General features: G+C 37.4%; 1 protein-coding gene across 2 annotated transcripts in view; it reads left to right on the top strand.

The window, feature by feature from the left end:
* The window catches only part of DMXL2 (Dmx like 2), a 168333-nt gene that overhangs the window by 82320 nt on the left and 61097 nt on the right, over positions 1 to 24916 (top strand). For both annotated transcript variants that reach the window (XM_079767911.1, XM_079767912.1), the window contains exons 8-15: positions 1755 to 1938; positions 5841 to 6015; positions 9379 to 9615; positions 10085 to 10356; positions 11169 to 11865; positions 12208 to 12329; positions 18428 to 18517; positions 20819 to 20936. In XM_079767911.1, coding sequence (XP_079624037.1) covers positions 1755 to 1938; positions 5841 to 6015; positions 9379 to 9615; positions 10085 to 10356; positions 11169 to 11865; positions 12208 to 12329; positions 18428 to 18517; positions 20819 to 20936 — 1895 coding nt within the window. The remainder of the gene's footprint in view (positions 1 to 1754; positions 1939 to 5840; positions 6016 to 9378; positions 9616 to 10084; positions 10357 to 11168; positions 11866 to 12207; positions 12330 to 18427; positions 18518 to 20818; positions 20937 to 24916) is intronic.

The following is a 24916-nucleotide window of genomic DNA, read 5'->3' as shown; positions in this document are numbered from 1 at the left end:
ACATCGATCGTTTGCCTCCTGCACCTGCTCTGACTAGGGATTGAAACCACAACCTGGGTATATGCCCCAACCAGGAATTGAGCCCCGCCACCTTTTCGTTTCTTTTTTTCTTTCTTTTTTTAAAAATATGTTTTTATTGACTGCCACCATTTGGTGTACGGGGCGATGCTCCAACCATCTGAGCCACACTGGTCAGGGCTACTAAATTTTTAAGTTCTCTATGCCTCAGTTTTTCTCTCTGTAGAATAAGGGTACTAATAGTACCTACCTCAGGAGTCATTGTGAGAGTACAAAGTGTTAGTGTATATGAATGCTTAGTATAGGCTTTTGTGCATAGTATGTACTCAGGCAGCATTAGCTGGTATTGTTGGCAGCAGTAGTTGAGCATTCTAGGAAGGAAATGTTTGCAAGTAACAGGAAAGCACACATTGAGGGGAAATAAAACATATATAAACTGCCAGTAATACACATGATGGGGAAGCATGTCATATATAGTGAATCAAGTGGCCAGGTATTTCTTAGGGCTATCAGCAGGACCTTAAAGGATTTATTATTATAAGTTTTTCCTCCTTGTTACAGCATCTTTTGAAAGTATTTAGAAGATTAAATAAACTACGAAATAGCTCATGCAAATGATTCCTGTATAATACACACAATTCTATAAAAGCTTGCTTAGAAATCTGTATTCATTACATTGAAGGAGGGTTGTTTCATCTGCTAAATATATCTGAGATCTGTTTACAACTGATGGGAAATACAGCACACATTGTAAAGATGTTCAGTAAATGATAACATGGGGAATTTATACATTTTTGGAATCTAAATGAAAGGTTTATTCTTTTTAAGTTATTTGCATCTATTGAAAACATTTGAAAAACACTCTCCCTTTGACTCAGATTCTATGAAAGCATTTTTTAAAAGAGAGAATTACTTTGTTGTTCTTTCATGACCAGGTATTAAGTCATTAAGCTGCTTGATGCTGTGACATTTTTGCTTATAATGGAAATTGATTTATAGTTTGAAATGATATTCTCTTTATAGTTTTATTGTGAAGATGCTTATTTGTTTACCTATTTATAATTACTTAGATTATAAGAAGGATGATGCAAAATGATGTCGCTGATGCCCTAAGTCATATAGTTTAATTACTTTTAGTGATCTTCATTATGGTCATTCTGTAATATACAATGATTAGGTTTTCTTTTGCTGTTTGTTTTGTTTTGTTTGGAAGATATTCATGTTCCTCTAGAGCCTAGTTTTTAAAGCAGCACACGTGTAATCTGGCATTAATTTCTGTTTCCTTTGTCAATACCATTTCCCAATTTTTATGATGATCACAGCAATACTGTGTATGATTTCAAGTCAATTGACCATTTTTTTCCCCATACAGTGTGGTTTTTAAAGCAATTGGAAGAATACTGTATTGTCACTTAGCTTAGTTGGTTGAGGCATGATTTTAATGAATTAAGGTGAATGTCAGGGAAAGATAGCTTGTTCCTATTTTATTGTAATTGATGCAGCCCTATATCCAACTTCCCACCCTGCAGGTATGAGCAGATGATAAATGGGGTTTGATGAAAGTGTGAAATAGTGGAAATCCATTCCATTATTGGAAAAATAACTACATATAAGTCATACTGTTAGTTTTACACTAATGTCATCTTTATATGTAAAGAGCCAAATATTAATAGCCTTTAATTAATTGATGGTGTTGATATTCAGAGTTACCTTTGTTTCTTTCTCTTTGTCATTAGAGGTTCTGTCTGTAATGTGTTGTTAACTTCATGCCTTGATGGTGTCTGTCGGCTCTGGGCAGAAACCTTGTTACCAGAAGACTGTCTGTTGGGTGAGCAGATTTGTGAGACTACCACTTCCAGCATTGCCAGCAACCTTACTCATGCTGGGAAACACAAAGACAGAATACAACACGCTCTAGAGGTATTATATTGTTTAAGATGGTAAATGAATTTTGAAGATATGTGTGCCTATAAACTGAGATCAGATAATGCATATGGTACATGTAACGATAAAGTTAATAGCAGAGAAATCTCACTTATTTTATGCTTGTTAAATTACTCTTTATACCACTTAGAAGCCAAATACAGATAGTAATGATCAGACATATAATCTAGGTAAATAACATAATTTTAATTCCTTCATTTTTAGTGTCAAATGTGAAAATCTATTGGAGTAAGCAGCTTTGATTAGTAAAACGAAAATGTAGCTTTACTTTTTCTTGAAATTAGTCATAATTAAAAATATTTTGCTTGTTTCATGAGGGTTACATTTTACTTTTATTGTTTTAATTTTAAAAATGACTTTTGATTCTTAAGAATAAAGATGTGAAGATATTAGATGTAAGTGAAGTTAAATAAGTGCTTTACAATTTCCATGGTTTACTATTTTGAAAGTGAAATATTTTTTCAAATATTTAAATGTAATACATATGAAATAGATGTGCTTTCTAAGAAATTAAATTATTTATAATATAGTGTAAACTGTTGTATGCATTGTGATTAGAGAATAAAATGAGAAAAACACATTATTAGAAATTACCAGAAATTTATTTTAGTAAACTTAATCACTGATTAATCACTTAATTACTGATTTTCTTAATTTTTCATGTGACTGTTTTTATTACATAAAGAATATGTGTTTATTCTATAATAAGGTTAGAAAAAAGAAAAATATGAAATTTATAATGCCTCTCTTCCATTTATGTGCATATGTGTACTTTTCTTTATTTACAAGATTGAGACCTATTTTAAAATAGTTTTATAGCTTGCTTTTTAAACTTAATGTTTTACCTCTCTACATTGCTGATTATACATAAACTAGAGGCCTGGTGCACGAAATTCGTGCAAGAGTAGGCCTCCTCAGCCACAGCGGCTGCCTGGATCCCTCCCTTGCAGCCCCAGCGGCTGCCTGGATCCCTAAATCCCATGGCTGCAGCCCCAGCTTCGTCTGGAAGGACGTATGGTCTAATTAGCATATTAAGCTTTTATTATTATAGTTTGTACATTTATATTAACACTCTAGTGGTTGCACAGACAAAATGGCTTTGCTGTTTCAGCAAGCTGAACTATTACTTGGGTTTGGCTAAGGATGTTGTAGGTACAAGTTTTATATAAAGTAGGCCTGCTCTGAAATGAGCTGTGATTGGGTGCTATTTATACATATTTTTCTCAACATTTAAAGCATAAGTGAAATTAAAAGCAAAAGTCAGAACAGTTAAAGTTATATTTGTTTCGATATTGATTTTCATTTAGTGGGAAACGTGCTTAATTTCCTACACAGTTACAGTAATTTATACTCATGTAACATATTTTATCTTTTAATTATATATGAACTTTTAGAGACTAAGAGGTTTTAGACTTCTTTGTACTTAATATATTGTTTTGTAAGTGTTCGTTAAATTGAATTACTAACTGTTATCTATATATATATAAAAAGCCAGCGACCGGAACGCCATAATGACCAGAATGACCAGTCGCTATGATGCCCACTGCAGCCAGCCTCCTGCTGCCCCTCCCCCCAGCCGGCCCCGCCCCTGACTGGCCTCTCCCACCTGATCAAGGGTGGGGTGGCCGGCCGGCCCCTGATTACCCCCACCACCTACCCCAATAGGGGGCGGGCTGGCTGGCCAACCTCCTTCAGCCCCTCCCCCTGCCTGGCCCCATCCCAGATCAGCCCTCCCACCCTGATCAGGGTCAGGGCTGGCTGGCCAATCACCTGTAGCCCCTCCCCCAGGCTGCTGGTCCCCGATCGGCCCCTCCACCCCATTCGTGGGCAGGGCCAGTCGGCCCACAGCCCACAGCCCCTCCCCATGGCCGGTCCCAACCCCAATCAGCCCCCCTCAATCAGGGGCGGGGCCCACTGGCCAATTGCCCGTGGCCCCTCCCCCCAGCTGGCCTGGCCCTGATCAGGCCCCGATCGGGGCGGGCCGGCCAGCTGGCCAACCTCACACCGTCTCCTCCTCCCCCCAACAGGCCCAGGCCGGATCTGCCCCAATTGGGGCTGGGCCAGTGGGACCCCACCCATGCATGAATTTGTGCACTGGGCCTCTAGTATAAAATAAAAGCAAAAATATAAGTATAATCTGTGGTTTGGCAAATTTTGCTATACTTTAATAATGTTAAAATTGCTTTTAATAGTAAAAGCCTAATTATCTGACTTATGAGTTATTTTGCTTTTTGACATCCTTTCCTGTGAAACTTCTAACTGCATTCCTAGGAGAAAATAAGCAGCCAGTATTACATCAGCTGTGCCAATCTAATTAAAACATGATAAATGTCAAAGATGGAGTGAAAATAATTTGATAAGCAATGTGGAGCAGGAAGTCTCTAATACCCACCTTTACCCTATTGTCAAAGAAATAAGCAACTCCATAGCAGGGAGACCAGAGGAGGAGGACACACATTAGAACTGATACTGTTTTCCATATGAAAAGAGAGAGGGGCTGTGGAAATTGAAAGACAGGACAAGATGTGTTACTTTAATGGAGAAAGACTTGAGACGATGCTTCATTTTATTTGATTGAATGTGAGGAACAATGGAAAAGAAGGGGAAATTATTATAAAGCATGACAATGACAATAAGGAAGTACTGTGAGGGTGGGTTATGGTATGGAGAAAAAATCATGCAGAGAATGAATGATAGGGACCCATGTCAAATAGTTCATATGATCCCGTATGTTAGTAGAGAATTTTTTCATATAGACATATCGCAATTTAATAAACAGATCTCATTGGTCACTATCATGAGGTCTTTCTTGGCTAGGTTCCCCTTGTTATTCTGTATTTTTGTACCCTCTTCTTTATAATAGAGATCATAAAGTAGACTGTTTGGCTGACTGTTTAGTTCTAAGTGAGACTTTCGGGGAGAAATGTTCTTCCTGGTAGGAAGACTTGGAAAAAAATATTTTAAAAAATATATTTTTATTGATTTCAGAGAGGAAGAGAGAGGGAGAGATAGAATCATTAATGATAAGAGAGAGTCATTGATCAACTGCCTCCTGCATGCCCTCTACTGGAGATCGAGCCCACAACCCAGTCATGTGCCCTTGACCAGAATTGAACTTGGGAGCCTTCATTCCGCAGGCTGACACCCTATCCAATGAGCCAAACCAGTTAGGGCAAGACTTGGAAATTTTTTTTCTCTTATGAATAGTAAATTCACTCTGTACTCCAAATCTTAATAGGGGTTTTTATAGATAATACTAGAGGCCCAGCCTGCACCCTCTCCAATCTGGGACCCCTTGGGATCGGGCCTAAACAGGAAGTCGGACATCCCTCTCACAATCCAGGACTGCTGGCTCCCAACTGCTCGCCTGCCTGTCTTCCTGATTGCCCCTCACCGCTTCTTCCTGCCAGCCTGATCACCCCCTAACCACTCCCATGCCAGCCTGATTGATGTCTAACTGCTTTCCTGCCAGCCTGATTGCCCCTAACTGCCCTCCCCTGCAGGTCTGGTGCCTCCCAACTGCCCTCCCCTGCTGGCCTGCTTCCTCCCAACTGCCCTCCCCTGCTGGCCATCTTGTGACAGCCATCATGTGTCCACAGGGGTGCAGCCATCTTGTGTGTTGGAGTGATGGTCAATTTGCATATTACTCTTTTATTATATAGATTAAGTACTTTTGAGCAGCTACTTCTGCCTTGAACTATAAAACATGCAAGAACTATGGAGACTACATTTTGAATTGTTCTATTGTAATGAAGAGTTTCCTTTAAAAGATCAGATTTTACAGAGAAGAAAATCATAAAATACTTAATAAAAAGTACTTAGATCGGCACTGATTAGACTTCTGAAAATTGGATTTAACAATTATTTTTCTATTTTAGACAATACACCATTTGAAAAATTTAAGAAAAGGACAAAGGAGGTCTTCTGTTCTTGTAACTCACACTGAATTAATGCCTGATCAGATGACAACGCATGAAGTACAAAGACACATTTCCCATCATGCAAATGCACTGTGCCATTTTCACATTGCAGCGAGCATCAATCCTGCCACAGGTAAAGGATAGTAAAAGTTTTCTTTCTTATAAATATGCTGAAATAAGGTAAATAAATAAAAAAGTGAGACTACTTTTATAACCTGTTCTTTTATTTCTATAACCTGTTCTTTATGTTAATACTAGAGGCCCAGTGCACGAAACTCATGCACTGGGGGGGGCGGTCCCTCAGCCTGGCCTGCACCCTCTCGCAATCTGGGAGCCCTTGGGGGATGTCCAACTGATGGCTTAGGCCTGCTCCCCACGGGGACTGGGCCTAAGCCGGCAGTTGGACACCCTTAGCGCTGTTGCGGAGGCAGGAGAGGCTCCCACCACAGCTGCTGTGCTCCCCAGCCGTGAGTCCAGCTCAGAGCTTCTGGCTGAATGGTGCTCCCCCTGTGGGAGTGCACTGACCACCAGGGGGCAGCTCCTGCATTGAGCATCTGCCCCCTGGTGGTCCGTGCACGTCATAGCAACCGGTCATTCCGCCATTCTGTCGATTTGCATATTAGCCTTCTATTATATAGGATTCCATTTTGTCTTAAATATAGATTATGTGATTCTCAGGGAATAACTTCAGGTAAGTATTTTGAGCACCTTTTTCTGTCTAGAATATAGCAAGGGTTCTAAGTAAAGTGAACTTTATTTGAACTTGGGAGCACAGGTGGTGGCGGCCTGGTTAATTACTGTGATTTATCCCCTTTTTATGTTTTCACTGTTATTCATTCTTCTCAACTCTTCTTTATAGCTATCTATCTATATATATATCTATATATATATATCTATATATATATATTTTTTTATTATTATTTTTATTTATTTATTTTTATTGAGGTATTATATGTGTACATATCTTACCATTACCCCCCCCCCACCCCACACCCATACATGCCCTCACCACCCAGAGTTTTGCGTCCATTGTTTATGCTTATAACTATCTAAATATATTTTTGCACAGTTTTCCTTCTGTCTCAGCATGTCTTGTTTTCTACTCTCATAGACTTTCTTGTCTTACACTGAGGGAAAGATATTTTTTCCTTTAGCCTTAATATTTTCTTTTTGCTTTTTTTGTCCCAAGTGATTGAGAAGTTTTTTGATGCAGGTCCAGTGTTGGCAAAAGTGTATTTGAAAGCTTTTCTTTAAGGGCGTTGTTTTCTTTCTGCCTGAAAAACATATGAGAAGGCCTATAAATTTCATTACATTGCAGGTAGAACTCTAGTTATATAAAGTTGTAATCATTTTTTAAAATATTTTTATTAATATCACAGAGGAAGAGAGAGAGAGAAACATCAGTGATGAGAGAGAATCATTGATCGGTTGCCTCCTTCATGCCCCACACTGGGGATGGAGCCTGCAACCTGGGCATGTGCCCTGCCTGGGAATTGAACCATGACCTCCTGGTTCATGGGTCAACGCTTAACCATTGAGCCACACCAGCCAGGCTAAATTTTTAACCTTTTAAAAAGAACCTTGAATAACTGTCATGAGGATGTAACTTTAAGCAAAATGCAATTAGTGATGCAATTAGTGATAGTATGCTGTAAACTCAACACATATTAGAAAGCTTGGCTTTTTAACTGTACACACTATGCTAATGAAATGGAATAGGATAGAAGGATTATTCCCTGTGGATAGATGTTTTGTCATATCATTTGAGTCTAAGGACTGCATATGTTCATCATTTTGAAAAAAATATTTAACATTATGCATTTGTAGTTAGTGTATGTAAATATAGCATTTAGGTTGACCAAGTTGATTGCTAAATGCAAATACTTTGTACTATAGGACTCGTCTTCTCTACCTTTTTTTTTTTTCCAGGAAAAATTTTGAACTCATAGTAAAGCTGAAAGCATAGTACAACAAATACCCATATACCCTTTACCCAAATTCATCAGTTAACATCTTATCATGTATGCTTTTATTCTCCCTCTTCTGCCCTTATATGTCTTTGCTCCCTCCTCCCTCATTTTTGGCTGACCCACTTGAAAGTAAAGTTGTCACTGACATTATCCTTCATCCCTAATCTAGAATAGTCCCTCTGTCTCAGTTGTCAAAAATAGTGTCTCAGTCTCAAAAAAACTGTCAGTTACTTTTAAAAATGTCTTGCAGTTGTTTGAGTATTTGTTCATGATAAGAGTTAGGTTAAACTTTTTTACCAAGAATACTACATAGGTACATATGGAATATACTGGTTTATAGGATTAATTTACAAGTCCTCTTTCACATGATTTGTTTTATTTTACTCAGAAAACCAGGACTGCCATCCAGGAATTGGCAAGAAAGAACAATCTGGAGCTTATTTAACAAAGATATTTATTAATAGAACACTACTAGATTATTCTGTCTTATCTTTAGATTTTCTCTTTTTTTAAATAGAGGACAATGTTTTGTTTTGTTTTCTTTCTGTTAGATTATTTATAATGTACATTGGGATTAAAGAGATTAATTTTTTGAGTTATACTATTTTATATGAACTAATTTATATCATGAATTTTGGTTACCTCAAATGGAGAAAACCTGCTATACTTAGAATTTTGCCTGCCTTCCTGTATTCTTCCTTGTCATTATTTTCTGCCAAATTATTAGGAAAGTTTCAAATATTCAGAAAAGTTGGAAGAATAGTACAGTGAACACTTAGTTCTTCCATTTTGATTCAATAATTGCTACCATTTTGCCACAGTTGCTTTATTCTGTCTGTACACACACACATATATGTTTATGTGTGTGTGAGCACATGGGTGTGGACTCACTTATGTATGTGGGCATGTGTATGTAACATTTTTTCTTTCTTTTTTTAAAAAAATTTTTATTGTTGAAAATATTACATAGTCCCCTTTTTTCCTGCATTGACCCTCTCTAGCCTGCCCCTACCCCCTGTGTAAAATTTTTTCTGAATCTTTTCAACATAAGTGACACATATCATGGTACATCACCATGATATACTTTAGCAAATGTTTCCTAAGAATAAGGAAATTCTCTCACATAATCACAATATCATTATTATACTCAAGAAAATTAGAAGTAATTCCATAATCTCTAATATTCAGTTAATATTTAAATTTAAATTACTCCAGATATCTCAGCAATGTCTTTCATAGTTGCTTTTTGTTATTCTGTCCCCAAACCAGGATTCAATAAAGGTTTGTACATTTGGTGTATTTGGTATTTAATTAGTAATTTAATTCCATATAAGTCTATGTCATTAGTTCTTAACATTTACATTTATCATTAAATTCAGTTAAATTTTTTACAAATCATGCTAGAGTTATGTTGACTTGTTGTTTAGCACTTTTTTCTGTGTAGGTATGGAATTGATCTTTATCAGCACTTGTAATATTTTTAAAGACATTAAAAATTCATATTGAAACCTTTTTTGTTTTCACAGATATTCCAAGCGCCTTGGTTGGCACTGTATTTAACATCGATGATGGAAATGGGGGCTTTGTAGTTCATTGGTTAAACAACAAGGAATTTCATTTTACATCATCTACTGAAATATTTATGCAGGAGTTACGAAAACTTTCTGAAAAGCAGGTAGATCATGAAAGTGATGCAGATAGAGAAGATGAGGAGCATTCACAGGAGGAAAGAGAGAGGGGTTTACATATGAAACTAGACCATGGTTAGTATCCTATATTCAGGTTTTTCTTTTTTTCAAGGTAACAACTTTTTGTGGTGCCACTTTTAGTTTGTAATGCTTTCTTTCTGCTCTCCTTCCTTTTGATTTTTCCATTCATTCCACAAATATTTACTGACCATCTATATATTTTTTATATACTATTGCTTTGAGTACTGTGTTATTTTGGAAGCCATATCACATTTTGGGGAATAGATTTTGCTAATGGTAATAATGGTAGTCTGAATTAAGTTTTGATTTTATCCAGAGTAAAAAGTATAGTAATTTTCCATTCTGACCAGAAAATAGTTTCCTTCTTTGCTTTTTTTCTTGACCATAATTTGGGAAATGAACTTATAGTTTCTAAAGACGGTATGCTATTTATTTGCAATCTAGTATATAAATGAATTTTTATAGTATTAGTAGTGTGTACTAATAAACTTGTATGTATTGATAAAATTATTTTCTGATTCAGAGTTATCCCTGGACAGAGAATCTGAGGCAGGTACAGGATCATCAGAACATGAAGATGGAGAACGAGAGGGAAGTCCTAGAACCTATTCATGGTCTAGTGCACCAATGCCACTACCTACTGTGCTGCTTGATCGGAAGATTGAAATGCTGCTAAGTGAATGGAATAAGAATCCTGATATGCTTTTTACTATACACCCTGTAGATGGTACCTTTCTAGTGTGGCACATAAAGTATTTGGATGAATATAATCCTGGAATATTTAGACAAGTCCAGGTATATTTTATTGACAAAACAATTCATACATTTTATATAATTATAAAAGGAAGCAGATTTAGCAGGTTTTCAGAATTACTCAAAGATTTTTTTAAAAAAATATTTTTATTGATTTCAGAAAGGAAGGGAGAGGGAGAGAGAGAGAGAAACATCAATGATGAGAGAGAATCATTGATTGGTTGCCTCCTGCATGCCACCAACTGGGGATCGAGCCTGCAACCTGGGCATGTACCCTTGATCAGAATTGAAACCAGGACCCTTCAGTCCGAGGCTGACGCTCTATCCATTGAACCAAACCTGCTAGGGCAAAGATTTTGTTTTTGATAAGCAACTAAGAAGAGAATACTTACATTGCAAGTTTGAATAGTTCAAAGTAAAATGAATTGGGTTTTGAAATGTGATACTGAATATTTGAATATAGGTATGTTGATATTTTTTCCATTATTTTGAATAAACTAAGAAACTACCCTAAAAATGTGATTTAGGATGAGCCCCCTCCCTTCACCCTCCCCTGCCGAGTATATTAACTAAATCTAGCTAGCTTTATCTGTTACCTTTTGAAGTTTAGATGTGGTTGTGGTCATTTATTTGTGTAGGCAAGGCACTTGAACCTTTTTTTCCCTTCAGTCTTCTCTTATACTGTGAATAGTGATATATTAATTAAATAAAGGAAAAGGATTAGACCATAAAAAGTTTAAATGATAGTTTTTGCTAGGAAGCTTAGATTTGGAATTTTGAAAATAGAAGTATTTTTGGAAGACTTTGAGAGGAGACACACTACTTACACTTAATCATATACTTGTGTTTTTCAGGTTTCTTTTTCTTCTCGGATTCCTGTTGCATTTCCTTCTGGTGATGCAAGCTCTCTTAGTAAAAATATCATGATGTATGCCTGCATAAATGCTACAAAAGAGTCTCACCCCACTCTGCTATACCAAGACATGATGGCTGTAGGCAGTCCTCACAGATCACAGTCACACTATAGATCACACGGTACAAATATGAATATTCTAGCTCCCACAGTAATGATGGTCTCTAAGCACATCGATGGTTCTTTAAATCAGTGGGCAGTCACTTTTGCTGATAAGTCTGCCTTTACCACTGTTCTAACTGTATCTCACAAATTTAGATATTGTGGTCATCGATTTCACCTCAATGACCTGGCATGTCATTCAGTTTTACCACTGTTATTGACATCATCTCATCATAATGCTTTGTTGACTCCTGAATCAGATTGTCAATGGGACTCAGTCAATAAATTAAGTAGGATAATGGATCCTGTAAAACATATAAAAGGTTCTTCGAAACAACCTCTTAGAAATGCAGCCACACGTACATTTCACGACCCAAATGCAATCTACAGTGAACTTATTCTATGGCGTGTAGACCCAATAGGACCTTTGTCATACACTGGAGGAGTATCAGAATTGGCTCGAATTAACTCTTTACATACTTCAGCCTTCTCTAATGTAGCTTGGCTTCCAACTCTGATTCCCAGCTATTGTCTTGGTAAGTTCATTTTAATTGTGAACTTAATAAAAGCATTAAACTGTTATTTGTTATCCACCAAATGGTTTATACTTGTCATTATTAGGGGGATTTTAAATAAGTATTCAGAATGTAGGGATCAGACTTATGTTTAGAATTTCTAGACATTTGTTTTTAATCTTTTCCCTCTCATAATCTAGTTTCTCTTGAAATTTTTTGCTAATAATTTTTCATCCATTTATTATATGAGCTTAATTATGATTCTTAACCATGATTATGCCTAAAAAGAAAAGTGTGAATATTGTTTCTCATACTTTAGCTAATAATAATCTACATTATAATGCCAAGTGTTTACTTTTTCAGGCACATACTGCAATTCTGCAAGTGCTTGCTTTGTTGCTTCTGATGGCAAAAATCTCAGACTCTATCAAGCTGTGGTAGATGCAAGGAAATTACTAGATGAACTGTCAGATCCAGAATCTTCAGTAAGTATTTACTAAACTTTATTAATATAGCTAAGCTGATAAGAATCATTTTTTACATTGTCTAGGATCTTTATTTGTTGGTGATTAGGAAGTGAGCATATGTTCTGGGCTCTGTATGACAAATTCATTTTTTAAAATTTGTGTTCTGAGGTACATGAAACAAAATTACAGTCTACACATCACACATCAATACATTTTACATTTAAAGAAATAAATTTTTCTTTTTCTAAAATATGACAATTTATTTTTGACATTTTTTACTTTTTAGTTTGGTTCTGTTAGTCTTTCTAAGGCAGCTTTATTAATGTCTGTGTTAAGGTTAGAACATTTGACTTTTTTTTGAGCTTCATTCATTATTTTTAAAAATGCTACAGTTGGAATATATTATCAGTGGGAGGCAGTATCTCTGGTAGTTCAGCATATGAACTAGAAATTATGTCTATTAGTTAATATTCAGATTTGAATAGTGGATTGTCTATTTACTTATAAAAACATGCCTCTTTATAAAACAACTCTTCTAATAACATTTTTTTCCAATATTTAAAAACAAAGATTTTTTGAGTGTCTACTTTGTGCCTCTAAATGTGTAGGGGACACAGTATAAGTTTCAGTGTCTGCCTTTAAGAGCTTTTAATTTAGTTGAGGATAGAAATTATTAATAAAAGGTTAAATAGCAGTTTAAGGCAGAAAAAGTATCTGAGGACTGTTTATAACTAATTGTTTAATAGATGGCACCACAGTATTTTATAATTCAGAGGACAGATATATCAGTTTAGGGTAGGCATAGAAGTCTTTATTAAGGACAGTATTTGGATTTATTTGTGATGGCTGGATAATATTTAGAAAGACAAATTCTTTTTATTTGCCTGAGTGAGAGAATGGCCTAATAGTAAGTGTGGATATAGGAAAGTTCATGTATAAATAAGGCTTGTTCCAGAAACAGAAAACAACTTGGACTGGATGGAGCCAAAGGTTTAGCATCTTAAAATTATAGAGTCAGAAGATACTTTAAAGGTAACTTAGTTTAACCAGCCATCTGATGCTTTATTCCCCTCTACCACATTCTTACAATTTGTCATCTGGCTTCCAAAAAGGGAAAACTTAACTCTAAAGGCAGCTCATTCTGTCTTTGAATTACCCTCACTGTTCTATCAGAATTACATTTGTATTTCTTAAATTCTATTCATTAGTCCTAGCTCCATTTAGAATAAGTCTAATATTCCTTTCCTATATTTCACCTCAGATATTTGATGACAACTATCTTGTACCCTTGAATTTCTATTTTACATCTGACCCTGGTCAGGTTTCTTATATAGCAGTCTTATGGCCTCTTTCATTAGATACTATTATGTTTTGGCAATCACACCACATTCTTGTATGTAATTGATTCATATTGAGCTGACTCTCAATTAAATATCCCAAAGTTTTTGGTTTTTTTTTTGGCCAGTAAGCCATTCTATATTTGTGCATTTGCATTGGGCCCAAATGTAGGCCTATTTTTCCTGTTACATTTCATTTTGTTAGGCTCAACTTAGCAATACAACTTTTTAGTATATTTTTGAATCCAGATTCTAATATGTTATTATTGTCTGACTTACAGGATCAGCCTATTTGATGAATGTTGTATCTACATCTTCATCTGAGTCATTTATTACAATTTTAAATGGGATAGGTGTGAAGAGTCTAGTAGTTTACATTTGAAATCTTTTTTCATTTTTATTGTCTGGAATATTTCTCCAGCTGTCCCAAAGATTTCCATGAAACAGCTTGTTACGTACTTTGCTGAAATGAAATACACCCTGTCTGCCAAATCTTCTTAAGTGAAAAACGGAAGTGCAATATATATGCTATGACTGTTTTAATGGATAATAGATTGTATATAACTTGTTCTCTCCTGATGACAACATAGTACTAAGTAGACATCAAGCACTTTCTGTTTTCCTTTTTTTGAAAATGGTAACGTTTGCCTGTTTTTAGTCTTTTAGATATGATATTCCCCATAATTTCTCAGGAAACATCCTATTGTTCATTGATCTCATTTGCAAAATTTCCCTAACCTGGGCATTATTTTTCCACAAAATATAAATTCATTTAGAGCAATTAGACACATTCTTGGAATTTCTTTATTTATCTTGGCATCCTACTTCCACATTACCAATGCACTTCTTTTCTTAAACCTTCCATTAAAAAAAATTTAGAAGTAATACTTACTCATTGTAGAAAATTTTTGGTTCTTTCTACTTTTGCAAGCTAAATTATTGAAATAACGTATCAGAGACAAAGTAGGAATCACGGAGTTCTTTATTCTCTGGACTTTATTAACATTAAACCACCAGCCTCTGTTAATGATCTTATTTTTTCCTTTTTCTCTATACTCTGAAAACATTAATTTATTCATTACCTTAGTTATTTTTTAAATAAACTTTTAATTTTAGAATAGTTTTAGATTTACAGAAAAGTAGCAAGTATAGTAGAGTTACCAGAATACCCCACAGCCAGTTTTCTCTTACATTACCAGGATACATTGGTCACAACTAATAAACCATTGTTGGTATGATAAAATTAATTAAACTCCAGACTTTCTTAAGACTTAACTGATATTTCCACTAATGTGTTCCAAGATCTAATCCAGAAGAACACATTATGTTGAATTATAATGTCTCCTTAGTCTTCTCTGATTTTAAAAGTTTCTTCATCAGTTTTTGTTTTCTTTTCTAATATATTTATATTGATTTCAGAGAGGAGGGGAGAGGGAGAGACAGATAGAAACATCAGTGATGAGACAGGATCATTGATTGGCTGCCTCCTGCACACCCCTACTGGGTATTGAGCAGAAACACAAGTATGTGCCCTGACCAGGAATCAACCGTGACCTCCTGGTTCATAGGTGACAATCAACCAATGAGCCATCAGTTTTCTTGCTCATGACTTTGACAGTTTTGAGTAGTACTGGTCAGATATTTTATAGAATTTTCTCTTAAGTTGGGTTTTGTGCTATTTTTCCTCATGGTTAAACTGAATTTATGAGTTTGGGGGAATACCACAGATGTGCAGTATCCTTCTCATCACATTATATGATGGGTACATGCTGTCAATGTTTGCCAGATTTTCCCAGGGGGAAAGTTATCGTCCTTTCCCCCTACCCTTTCATGCTCTATTCTTTGGAAGTCATTGTGCCACTATGCACAGCCCACACTCAAGGGAGAGGGGGAATTAAGCTTCACCTCTGCTTGGGGAATAGGAGCCATTAACTTCGAATCTCATTGCTATAATTGGGTTTAAGTACTGTCTGGCTATTTTTCCTCCTATTTGTTTCATCTGTTCTTTTTTCCTCTTTTCTGTTTCTTTTGAATATAGTATTTTCTTATGCTTCTATTTTATCCATTTTATATGGGTTTATTAGTTACATCCTTTGTGTTTGTTTTTAGTGGTTTGTCTAGGGTTTTCAGTATGCATCCTTTATCTCCAAGACAAGGGAAACACAGATTCCAGTTTGATATAGTATCATTGTGTAATGATGCCAATCCTATCTAATAAAAGAGTAATATGCAAATTGACCATCACTCCAAGACACAAGATGGCCGCCCCCATGTGGTCAAAGATGGCTGCCCCCATGTGGACACAAGATGGCAACAACAAGATGGCCTGCAGGGGAGGGCAGTTGTGGGCAGTTAGGGGTGACCAGGCCAGCAGAGGAGGGCAGTTGGGGGGGACCAGGCCTACAGGGTAGGGCAGTTGGGGGGGACCAGGCCTGCAGGGGAGGGCTATTGGGGGGGACCAGGCCTGCAGGGGATGGCAGTTGGGGGGGGACCAGGCCTGCAGGGGAGGGCAGTTGGAGGCGATCAGGCAAGCAGGGAGGGCAGTTAGGGGTGACGGGGCCGGCAGAGGAGGGCAGTTGGGGGAGACCAGGTCAGCAGGGGAGGGCAGTTGGGGGGCGGTCAGGCCTGCAGGGGAGGGCAGTTGTGGGATGATCAGGCAAGCAGGGAGGGAAGTTAGGGGTGATGGGGCCGGCAGAGGAGGGCAGTTGGGGGAGACCAGGTCTGCAGGGGAGGGCAGTTGGGGGGTACCAGGCCTGCAGGGGAGTACAATTGGTGGGGGGGGGACCAGGCCTGCAGGGGAGGACAGTTGGGGGGGACCAGGACTGTAGGGGAGTGCATTTGGGGGCAACCAGGCTGGCAAGGGAGGGCAGTTAGGGGTGACCGGGCCAGCAGGGAAGGGCAGTTCGGGGTGACCAGGCCTGCAGGGGGGACAGTTAGGGGTGATCAGACTGGCAGGGGAGGGCAGTTAGGGGCAATCGAGCCGGCCAGGGGGCAGTTAGGCATCGATCAGGCTGGCAGGGGAGTGGTTAGGGGGTGATCAGGTTGACAGGCAGAAGTGGTTAGGGGCAATCAGGCAGAGGCAGGCGAGTTGTTGGGAGCCAGCAGTCGTGGATTGTGAGAGGGATGTCTAACTGCCTGTTTAGGCCTGGGCGGTCGGACATCCCTCAAGGGGTCCCAGATTGGAAAGGGTGCAGGCTGGGCTGAGGGACACGCTCCTCCCCCTGCGCCGCCCCCCCTTCCATGCATGAATTTTGTGCACCGGGCCTCTAGTTCAGTCATAATACTCCTTGGAACCTAAATTGCAATTATACCATCAGTACTCATCACAGCAGGGAAATTGGGGATGGGTGGGGGCAGGGCAGGGGGAGAAACAATTAACATAACAGAAAGCTGTTCCTGTGCTTATGGACAGTCACAAAGCCAAGGTTCATCATCATAGCCTCCTTCTCCCACCACCAAATTCTGCATTCCCTTGGGTGTTTTGTTTTGTTATGTTTTTTTCCCCTTTGTTTTTAAACCTGGTCGAGTGGCCCATACATTCCCACGGGATCCAGATCCTTTGAGGTCCTGTCTTTTTCTAGTTGCTGCTGTTTCCCATCAACATGTTAAATAGGTAAGGGAATACCAAGAATATCTTGAATTTCAGACACAGTTTTTTTGTGTGTCCACATTTTGTAGTAACAAACCAGGATCATTCACCCTGACCAGTCACTCTTCTTTGTATGTTGGTTAAGTAACATGAGTTAAGATAGTCAAGTGGCTGTCTCAGCTTTCAGGATAAAGTATAATGAACCTCTGACCATGTTTCCCGACAGAAATGTTTGGCTTTTGAGCACTAGCACTCTTCAGGCACATCAAGTGCAAGATTGTGAGGACAGGGAAAAAATTCTATAGGTGTGTTGTTAGGTGTAATAGGGAGAGGGGTTTACTTCTCCCTCCCCCTTTAGTTTGCAGACCTCGCTGTGGAGGAAATGGCATCTTACTAATCATCAGTTTAGGCATATACTGTAGCATGGAGGCAACCCCCCACCACATAGGGTATTACCCCCAGCTGGTGCTATATTTCAGTAGGCATTCTACTGTGCTGTTAAGCCAGCTGCTCTCAGGTGGAGAGCCACTTGGTTAAGTCCCAGCAAGTTTTGTGGAATTAGACTTGGTACCATATTTCTTCCAGATGGGCTGGAATTAGGGTCAGTGAGGCAGGGAGTGGTAAAAAACAGCAATCAAGATAATTACTATTTAATGCAATATTTTAAACAATCAAAATTAAAGTAAAAGTTCCATGATGAACTAAATGTTAACATTTTAAATAAAGACAGGATCTAACAGTACCATGGTGAACCATATCGGACCCTGAGGCAAAAAGAAGATTATTTACTCTATAATCATATTAAAACACAACACTTATTTTAAGTTTAAGTACTTATACTAAAACCAGAATTAATTATAATTTTTATTTTTCTTTCACTAATATAAGCCAACTTTTCAGAATATTATAAAAATGTCTATATGGAGCTTTAAGGTTGCAACATGAAGAAGACACGTTAAAAGATGCCTTAAAGTTATTTACTTACTATTTATGTAAACACTTGATTTTTCTAACTGCTTATTTAGTTTAAAAAATGAGAATATGACTGAGTATAACAAGTTGAAATATTTCTTTGAATGTTTGAATTGTTATTGTCAATCACTTAAGTTAGAGGGGCCTTTAATGTCTGAGATGCTATGTCATATTGAGATAGATTCATAAATTATTGATTTTGTGCTTTTTATTTACAGAAACTTATTGGAGAAGTGTTTAATATTGTGAGCCAACAATCTACTGCTCGACCTGGCTGCATTATTGAACTCGATGCAATAACCAATCAAGTAAAAACATGCTTGTGAATTGGTGATATTAATATACTTTATCCCAGTGTTTCATATACCATATAATATATTTCATTCTCAAAATAATTCTCTTGTTTAACACTAAATACAGCCAACTTCTCTTGATTCTTATAGTGGAAAACCTAATGATTTAGGAATTATTTTCCTCCACTTGAATTGTATATATAGCCGTATTTTCTTGTTTAAAAAGATCATTTGATGTAATTGGGGAAGCCATGAGGGAAAATATAGTACAGCTGCATAGATGCTTGGTTTGCGGTTTCTCTTACATTATTACTCATTTCAACTCAGTAGAGGGTGACTTCACCTTTAGAGTGTTTGCCTTCTTAGGCTAAACATTAGGTATTTCTATGAGGTCCATTAAAATGCAGATGAAAATAGAATAAAAATATACATCTTTCTAATCGTAGGTCTTTTATGCAGCCAGTGTTCTTCCCCAGCTATTAGTGAGGAAATGAGAACCTTCTCCCTTAGGGAGTTTGTAAATTCACTCTAGCTCTCAGGATATTTGTTTCTTCAGGATCATATTTATAGACTAAGAGATAGAACTAATATATTCATTCTAAATACAAAAAAAAGATTAGTTTGGTGAGGAAGTTACCGATATTTTCAAACAAGGAAATGAAGAAAGAGCCCACCATACTTAGAAACAGCTATAGAGTTATGTCATTATTTTTCCATGGTGCCTTTCATGATTTTTTTTTTAAAACATAGTAATTTTCACCAATGTAGAGAAATTACCATATCAGTTCTTGGCAAGAGAATTCTGGATGCCAGACTTGAATTACTAATGCCTCCTAGAAAATCCTTAACTTTTCTATCCATGCTTTTCTTACACATTCACCCTGTGATTTCCTTCTTCTGTTCCACAGGGATATGGTAGGAGAGTGGATTGGCTTCATTCCCATAGATATCTTAACTTTTAATGGCGTGGGTATGAAATTCACCCCCCCACTTTAGCCCATTCTTTACTCTTTACTATAGTATATTAATATAGTGTATTACATATTGTGAATTGCTAATATTCACTAGCTTTTTACTTCATATTTGCTCATAGTTTTTCCCCTCCTAGTTGTGCCTATTTTTAAGATACTTTATCGATTTTTTTTAAGAGTGAGAGGAAGGGAGAGGGAGGGAAAGGGAGGGAGAGAAACATCGATGTGAGAACAAGACATTGATTGGCTGCTTCCTGCATGCCGCCCACTGGGGATTGAGCCTGAAACCCAGGCATGTGCCCTGACCAGCTGGCAACCTTTTGGTGCATGGGATGATGCCCAATCAACTGAGACACACTGGCCACTGCGTGGCTATGTTAAATACAAGAGTTGATAAACAATAAGCACTGATAAATGGCAGGCTTTTTATAAATGATAAAGTTTTAAACTTGTTCTAGGTTTGTGCCCAGTGTGTTGTACGATTTCTGTATCTGTGAAGACAGCACCCTCATCTTTTATTTCACTTATTCTTTCTCTCTGGCGAGGGACCTTCTATACTATGACTGTGGAAAAAAAAATTTTTTTTTTCATATTTCTACCTTGAAATCTGTGGGGCAACTATCTAATTGTCCTGACACACTTCCATACTAGGCTTTTGTTTGGTTTTAGCCTTTCCTTGAATTTCTGTTCATTTTTATGATTCTAAGTTGCCATTTGTTATTGTCTTTACTCTTCTCTGGCCCAAAAACATGATTATGTAGCATAGCAGCTGACAGTGATGCTTCAGCCGTCCTCCCAGAAATCCTAGTTACGTATTAGTTACATCGCTCCAGAGGTGTGTCATCCTCACTGGATGTTTCAGGATTCCTCATAATTCCCACCAGACAGATTTATTGGGAGTACCCTGTACTTAGAGAACCTTTCTGGTTTTTGTTTTCTTGAAGTGGAATTAGGAAAAGCAAAGGAGTCCTATGCTAATGTGCCTTACATAATGAGCTTTATCTTTTCCAGCCAGGCATGAGGCCTGATACTTTTGAGCTCAGAGTGGTATAGATCACTTAACTACGTTTTGTTTTTTTGAATTCTTTTTTGAGAAGCAAATCTGTTGATTTGTTTTCATTAGAGCTCCTCATTTCTGCTATTGACTATAGCATCTTTGAAAGTATTTTTCTCTGTCCAGATAGTTTTAATGACTTTTTTTCCTGTAGCTTTTTCTCTCTCCAGTTAATCAATAGATAAAGAAATCATGGGAGAGATTTATTTCTTCTACATTAGTGTTCTTGGGGCAGTGGTGTGTGGGAGATAAAGAATTTCAAAAATTAAAAACTTTTTTTCATATTTGTAGTGTGGTGCAAATACACAATTGCTTCATGTGTTTCAAGAAGATTTCATTATAGGATATAAACCACATAAGGAAGATTTGGAGAAAAAGGAAACAGAAGTATTTTTTCAGCCATCACAAGGTACTTTTTAAAAAGTCATGAATTTACTTACCTTAACAAATAAAGAGGCTTCCAAAAAGTTTTTCAAGTATAGATCTTTATAACACAAGTAATCACTCTCATAATTTTAAGCAAATATACCAGTTCTATCAGAATTGCTTGTTTGTAGATTTAGAAGGTATGTGGCTGAAATTACATTTTGAAAGACAGTTTCATTGGCAACATAGACTTCTGTCAAGAAATGTTATTTATGGAATACTACTCAGCCATAAGAAAGAAGGAAATTTTACCGTTTGTAGCAGCATGGATGGACCTGGAGAGTATTATGCTAATGAAATAAGCCAGTCAGAGAAAGACAAGTACCATATGATTTCACTCATATGTGGAATCTAATGAACAAAATAAACTAACAAACAATATAGAAACAGACTCATAGATAGAGAACAGACTGACAGCTGTCAAAAGGGTAGGGGGGTGTTTCAGGGCTGGGTGTAAAATATGAAGGGATTAACAACACACACACAGACTCATGGACACAGACAGCAGTGGTGATTGTCAATGGAAAGTGGAATGGGGAAGGAAAAGGCATGGGGGGATAAATGGTGATGGAAGGAGACTTGTGGTAGTGAATACACAATACAACATACAGATGATGTATTGTAGAATTGAACACCTGAAACCTGTATAATTTTATTAAACAATGTCACTCCAATAAATTCAATAAAAAGTAAAAAAAATGTTATTTATGAAATCTAGTTTAATTATTTTAAAAATTAATTTTTAATTGTTTAACTCTACAATTAAGTTGTTCTGAATGGTAATAAGTTCCCTGTGGCATCTTAAGCAAACCAATTAATTAGTATAAGTTCAAAAAATAATAATAAATTGCTACAAACTTATTGAATATAGAGTGTAAGATACTATGTTGTATGGTATGCTAGAAACCTCAGGTATGCTGTGAATTAAAGGTACTGTCTTACAGTTTTCTCTTGAAGTATAACATTTCCTTTTTCTTTTTATGAAAGTAGTTTTTCATAAGAACTATCAAGAACAAACCATATAATGTTTAGTTTGTTTACTTATTTATTTAAATATATTTTTATTGATTTCAGAGAGGAAGGGAGAGGTAGAGAGATAGAAACATCAGTGATGGAGAGAACCATCAATCAAACCATATGATGTTTAGTTTGTTTACTTATTTATTTAAATATATTTTTATTGATTTCAGAGAGGAAGGGAGATATAACTTTGTAATTATAAACCTGCCATGTTCCATTTGAACATAGAACAAATTGAATAGAACGTTCTACTTGAAAGTAGGAAAGACATATTCTAGTTTAATAATTCATTTTATTTGATAAATACTTTTTTAGTTTACAGAATTTCCAGATACTTTTTCTGATTTGGTTATGGATTGTAAGTATCTAGATGGACATATTTAATTTTCTTATAAAGCTTTTGTCACAGAATTATGTATAGACATTTAAGGAAAGTATTTATAATAAATTCATGCAGATAATTTTCTTTCATTTTGTGGAAAATCAGAATGAGTTCTTCTATGAGGTTTATCTCAATTATCTTTTCATCCCTCAGACTAGTAAATTTTTTCCTCTCATGTATCTTTCTTCATATACCAGAACTTTTCTTCTTTATAACTTATGCCATTGTCATGTTCAGTTTTTGTTTTTTACCATCATTATAGAACTAGTGGCCCGGTGCACAAAATTCATGCACTGGGGGCGGTGGGGCCTAAGGGTGCAGGCGCCAAGCGGCCTGGGTCCTGCAAACATCCTCAGGACCCAGGCCAGTCCAAGCCTGTAGGCCCGCGCTTAGGTCCTGAGCGGCAGGGGTCCCAGAACACCCCCTGGCCACTTCAAGCTTATAGATGCAGGTGCCAAGGGGCTGGGGGCGGGGCGGGAACATCCCGTGTCACCATAGTGCCCCCAGCCGCTTGGGAATGCTCCAGCACCAAGAGGTAGTTTGGGTCCACGCCCCCAGCCTGGCGCCCACGATGGGGGGCTGGCTGCTGGCCTCTGGGATGTGTGGAGACCCCGGCAGCCACCGCTGCATGTGGCCCAGGGGTCCCTGCATGCCCCCCAGCCTGGCGCCCATGGTCAGGGTTCATGCAGGAGGCAACAATCAAAGTGTCCCTCTCACATTGATGTTTCTCTCTGTCTCTCCCTTTCTCTTCCATTCTCTCTAAAAATCAATAGGAACATATCCTCAGGTGAGGATTAAAAAAAAAAATGCATATTCTATGAAAGATACATCTTGAAAATGCCTAAAGAAAGTTGTCATTTTTTCTTGGTGAAGGGACTGGAGTCTGTGTTGATGAAAACACCTTGGTGGCTGTGGTGACTTGCAGTGGCTGCAGCAGCGGGGTGATGGGGCTGGTGCCTTCCCCTGATCAGCCTGGTTGCCTCCCACAAAGGGAGGCCAGACTGCGGCTTAGGCCCCCGGGGAGCGGGCCTAAGCCATCAGTAGGACATCCCCTGAGGGCTCCCAGTATGTGAGAGGGGGCAGGTTGGGCTGAGGGACCCCCCAACCCCAGTGCATGAATTTCGTGCACCGGGCCCTTAGTTATGTATAAAATTACAGTAATTACTCTTATTTTTAAAAATGCCACTTATAGGCAAAAATGGAATGCATAGTTGAGTTAATCTCCCTATACTTAGATTAAAGATTTTAAGATTTTGTCACACTTACTTTACCCTATTTTCCTTTTGTTCTGAAATATTTTAAAGAAAATCCAGCCATCATGTTGTTTTTACTCCTCTGTACATGTGTGCTATTAGCACACTATAAAACAACAAAATTCCTCAGAATTATCTAATAACTAGTCCATATTGACTTCATTTAATAGTTTCAAATATGTTGGGGATTTTTGTTTTTAATATTTTGGATCCATATACAAACAAAGTTCACACTTTGTGTTTCATTGTTAATTAAGAGTGCTTTAATCTTGAGTGATCACCAGTTAACTCTTTGCACTCGCTTGCTTTTTTCATCGAGCTGCTACCGATGCTAACTGTGTTGAGTCACACTCGACATCCGAGTGCAAAAGGTTAATGCTCTTATTATGCCACTGAGTTGTTTTAGAGAAAGTTATTTTATAGAAATTTCTCTGACTAGTAACTTGTGATGTCATTTAAACTTTTTCTTAAAAAGTGCAAATTAGCTCTATAGACTTGATTAGATACAAATTGTCAACTTCTTAGGCAATGCTGTGTATTTCATCTGTATTACACCAGAAATAACATGTTAGAATGTCTCATTTTTAGTGATGCTAAGTTAAGAGTCAGATGCTTCAGATACTGGCTTCAATGTAAAGATTGCCAGCAATATTTTTATATCATGGTTTCTTCCATTGATAATGTTGCTTTTGAATCAATTATTTCATGAAGAATTACAAATTTATGATTTTCTAATTCTGTTGGTTCTCATTTATTAGCTGGAAAGTATTTTTAAAGAAAAACTTGCCCTTATGAACTGGAGCTATATAGGCTACTTTGGAATAGATTTATTTTTAGGAAAGGTAGGGTAAGTGCTTAGTTCTTTACCATTGACCGTCTCAGAGGAAGTAGTGTGTGCCCAAGTTACCACCAGGAGTTACTGAGGAATTTGTTGTTGGTGTTTGGCTTTCTTTTTATTTTTGGTATCATATGAACCTATTAAGAAAAAACACACATCCCTTTATTGAAGGATAATATCCTATATAATAAAAGGCTAATATGCAAATTGTCCCCTTGGGAGTTTGACTGCTTGCTATGACGTGTGCTGACCACCAGGGGGCAGCACGGAATGAAGGAAGGCCCCAGCCAGCAGCTGGGGGAAGGAAGGCCCCAATCAGCCCTGATCACCGGCCAGGCCTAGGGACCCTACCATGCACAGAATTTTGTGCACCGGGGCCTCTAGTATATACAGAAAAGTACTCACATTACTCATGGATATTTATGTTCTTAGCCTATTTCAGTCAGTTTGCAGTCATTATTCTTTTTATT

The sequence above is a fragment of the Cnephaeus nilssonii genome (genome assembly GCF_951640355.1).
Source record: "Cnephaeus nilssonii genome assembly, chromosome: 4".
Classification (NCBI taxonomy): Eukaryota; Metazoa; Chordata; class Mammalia; order Chiroptera; family Vespertilionidae; genus Cnephaeus; species Cnephaeus nilssonii.
The sequence above is the reverse complement of the archived record's forward strand: the minus strand, read 5'-3'. Positions and strand labels throughout refer to the sequence as shown.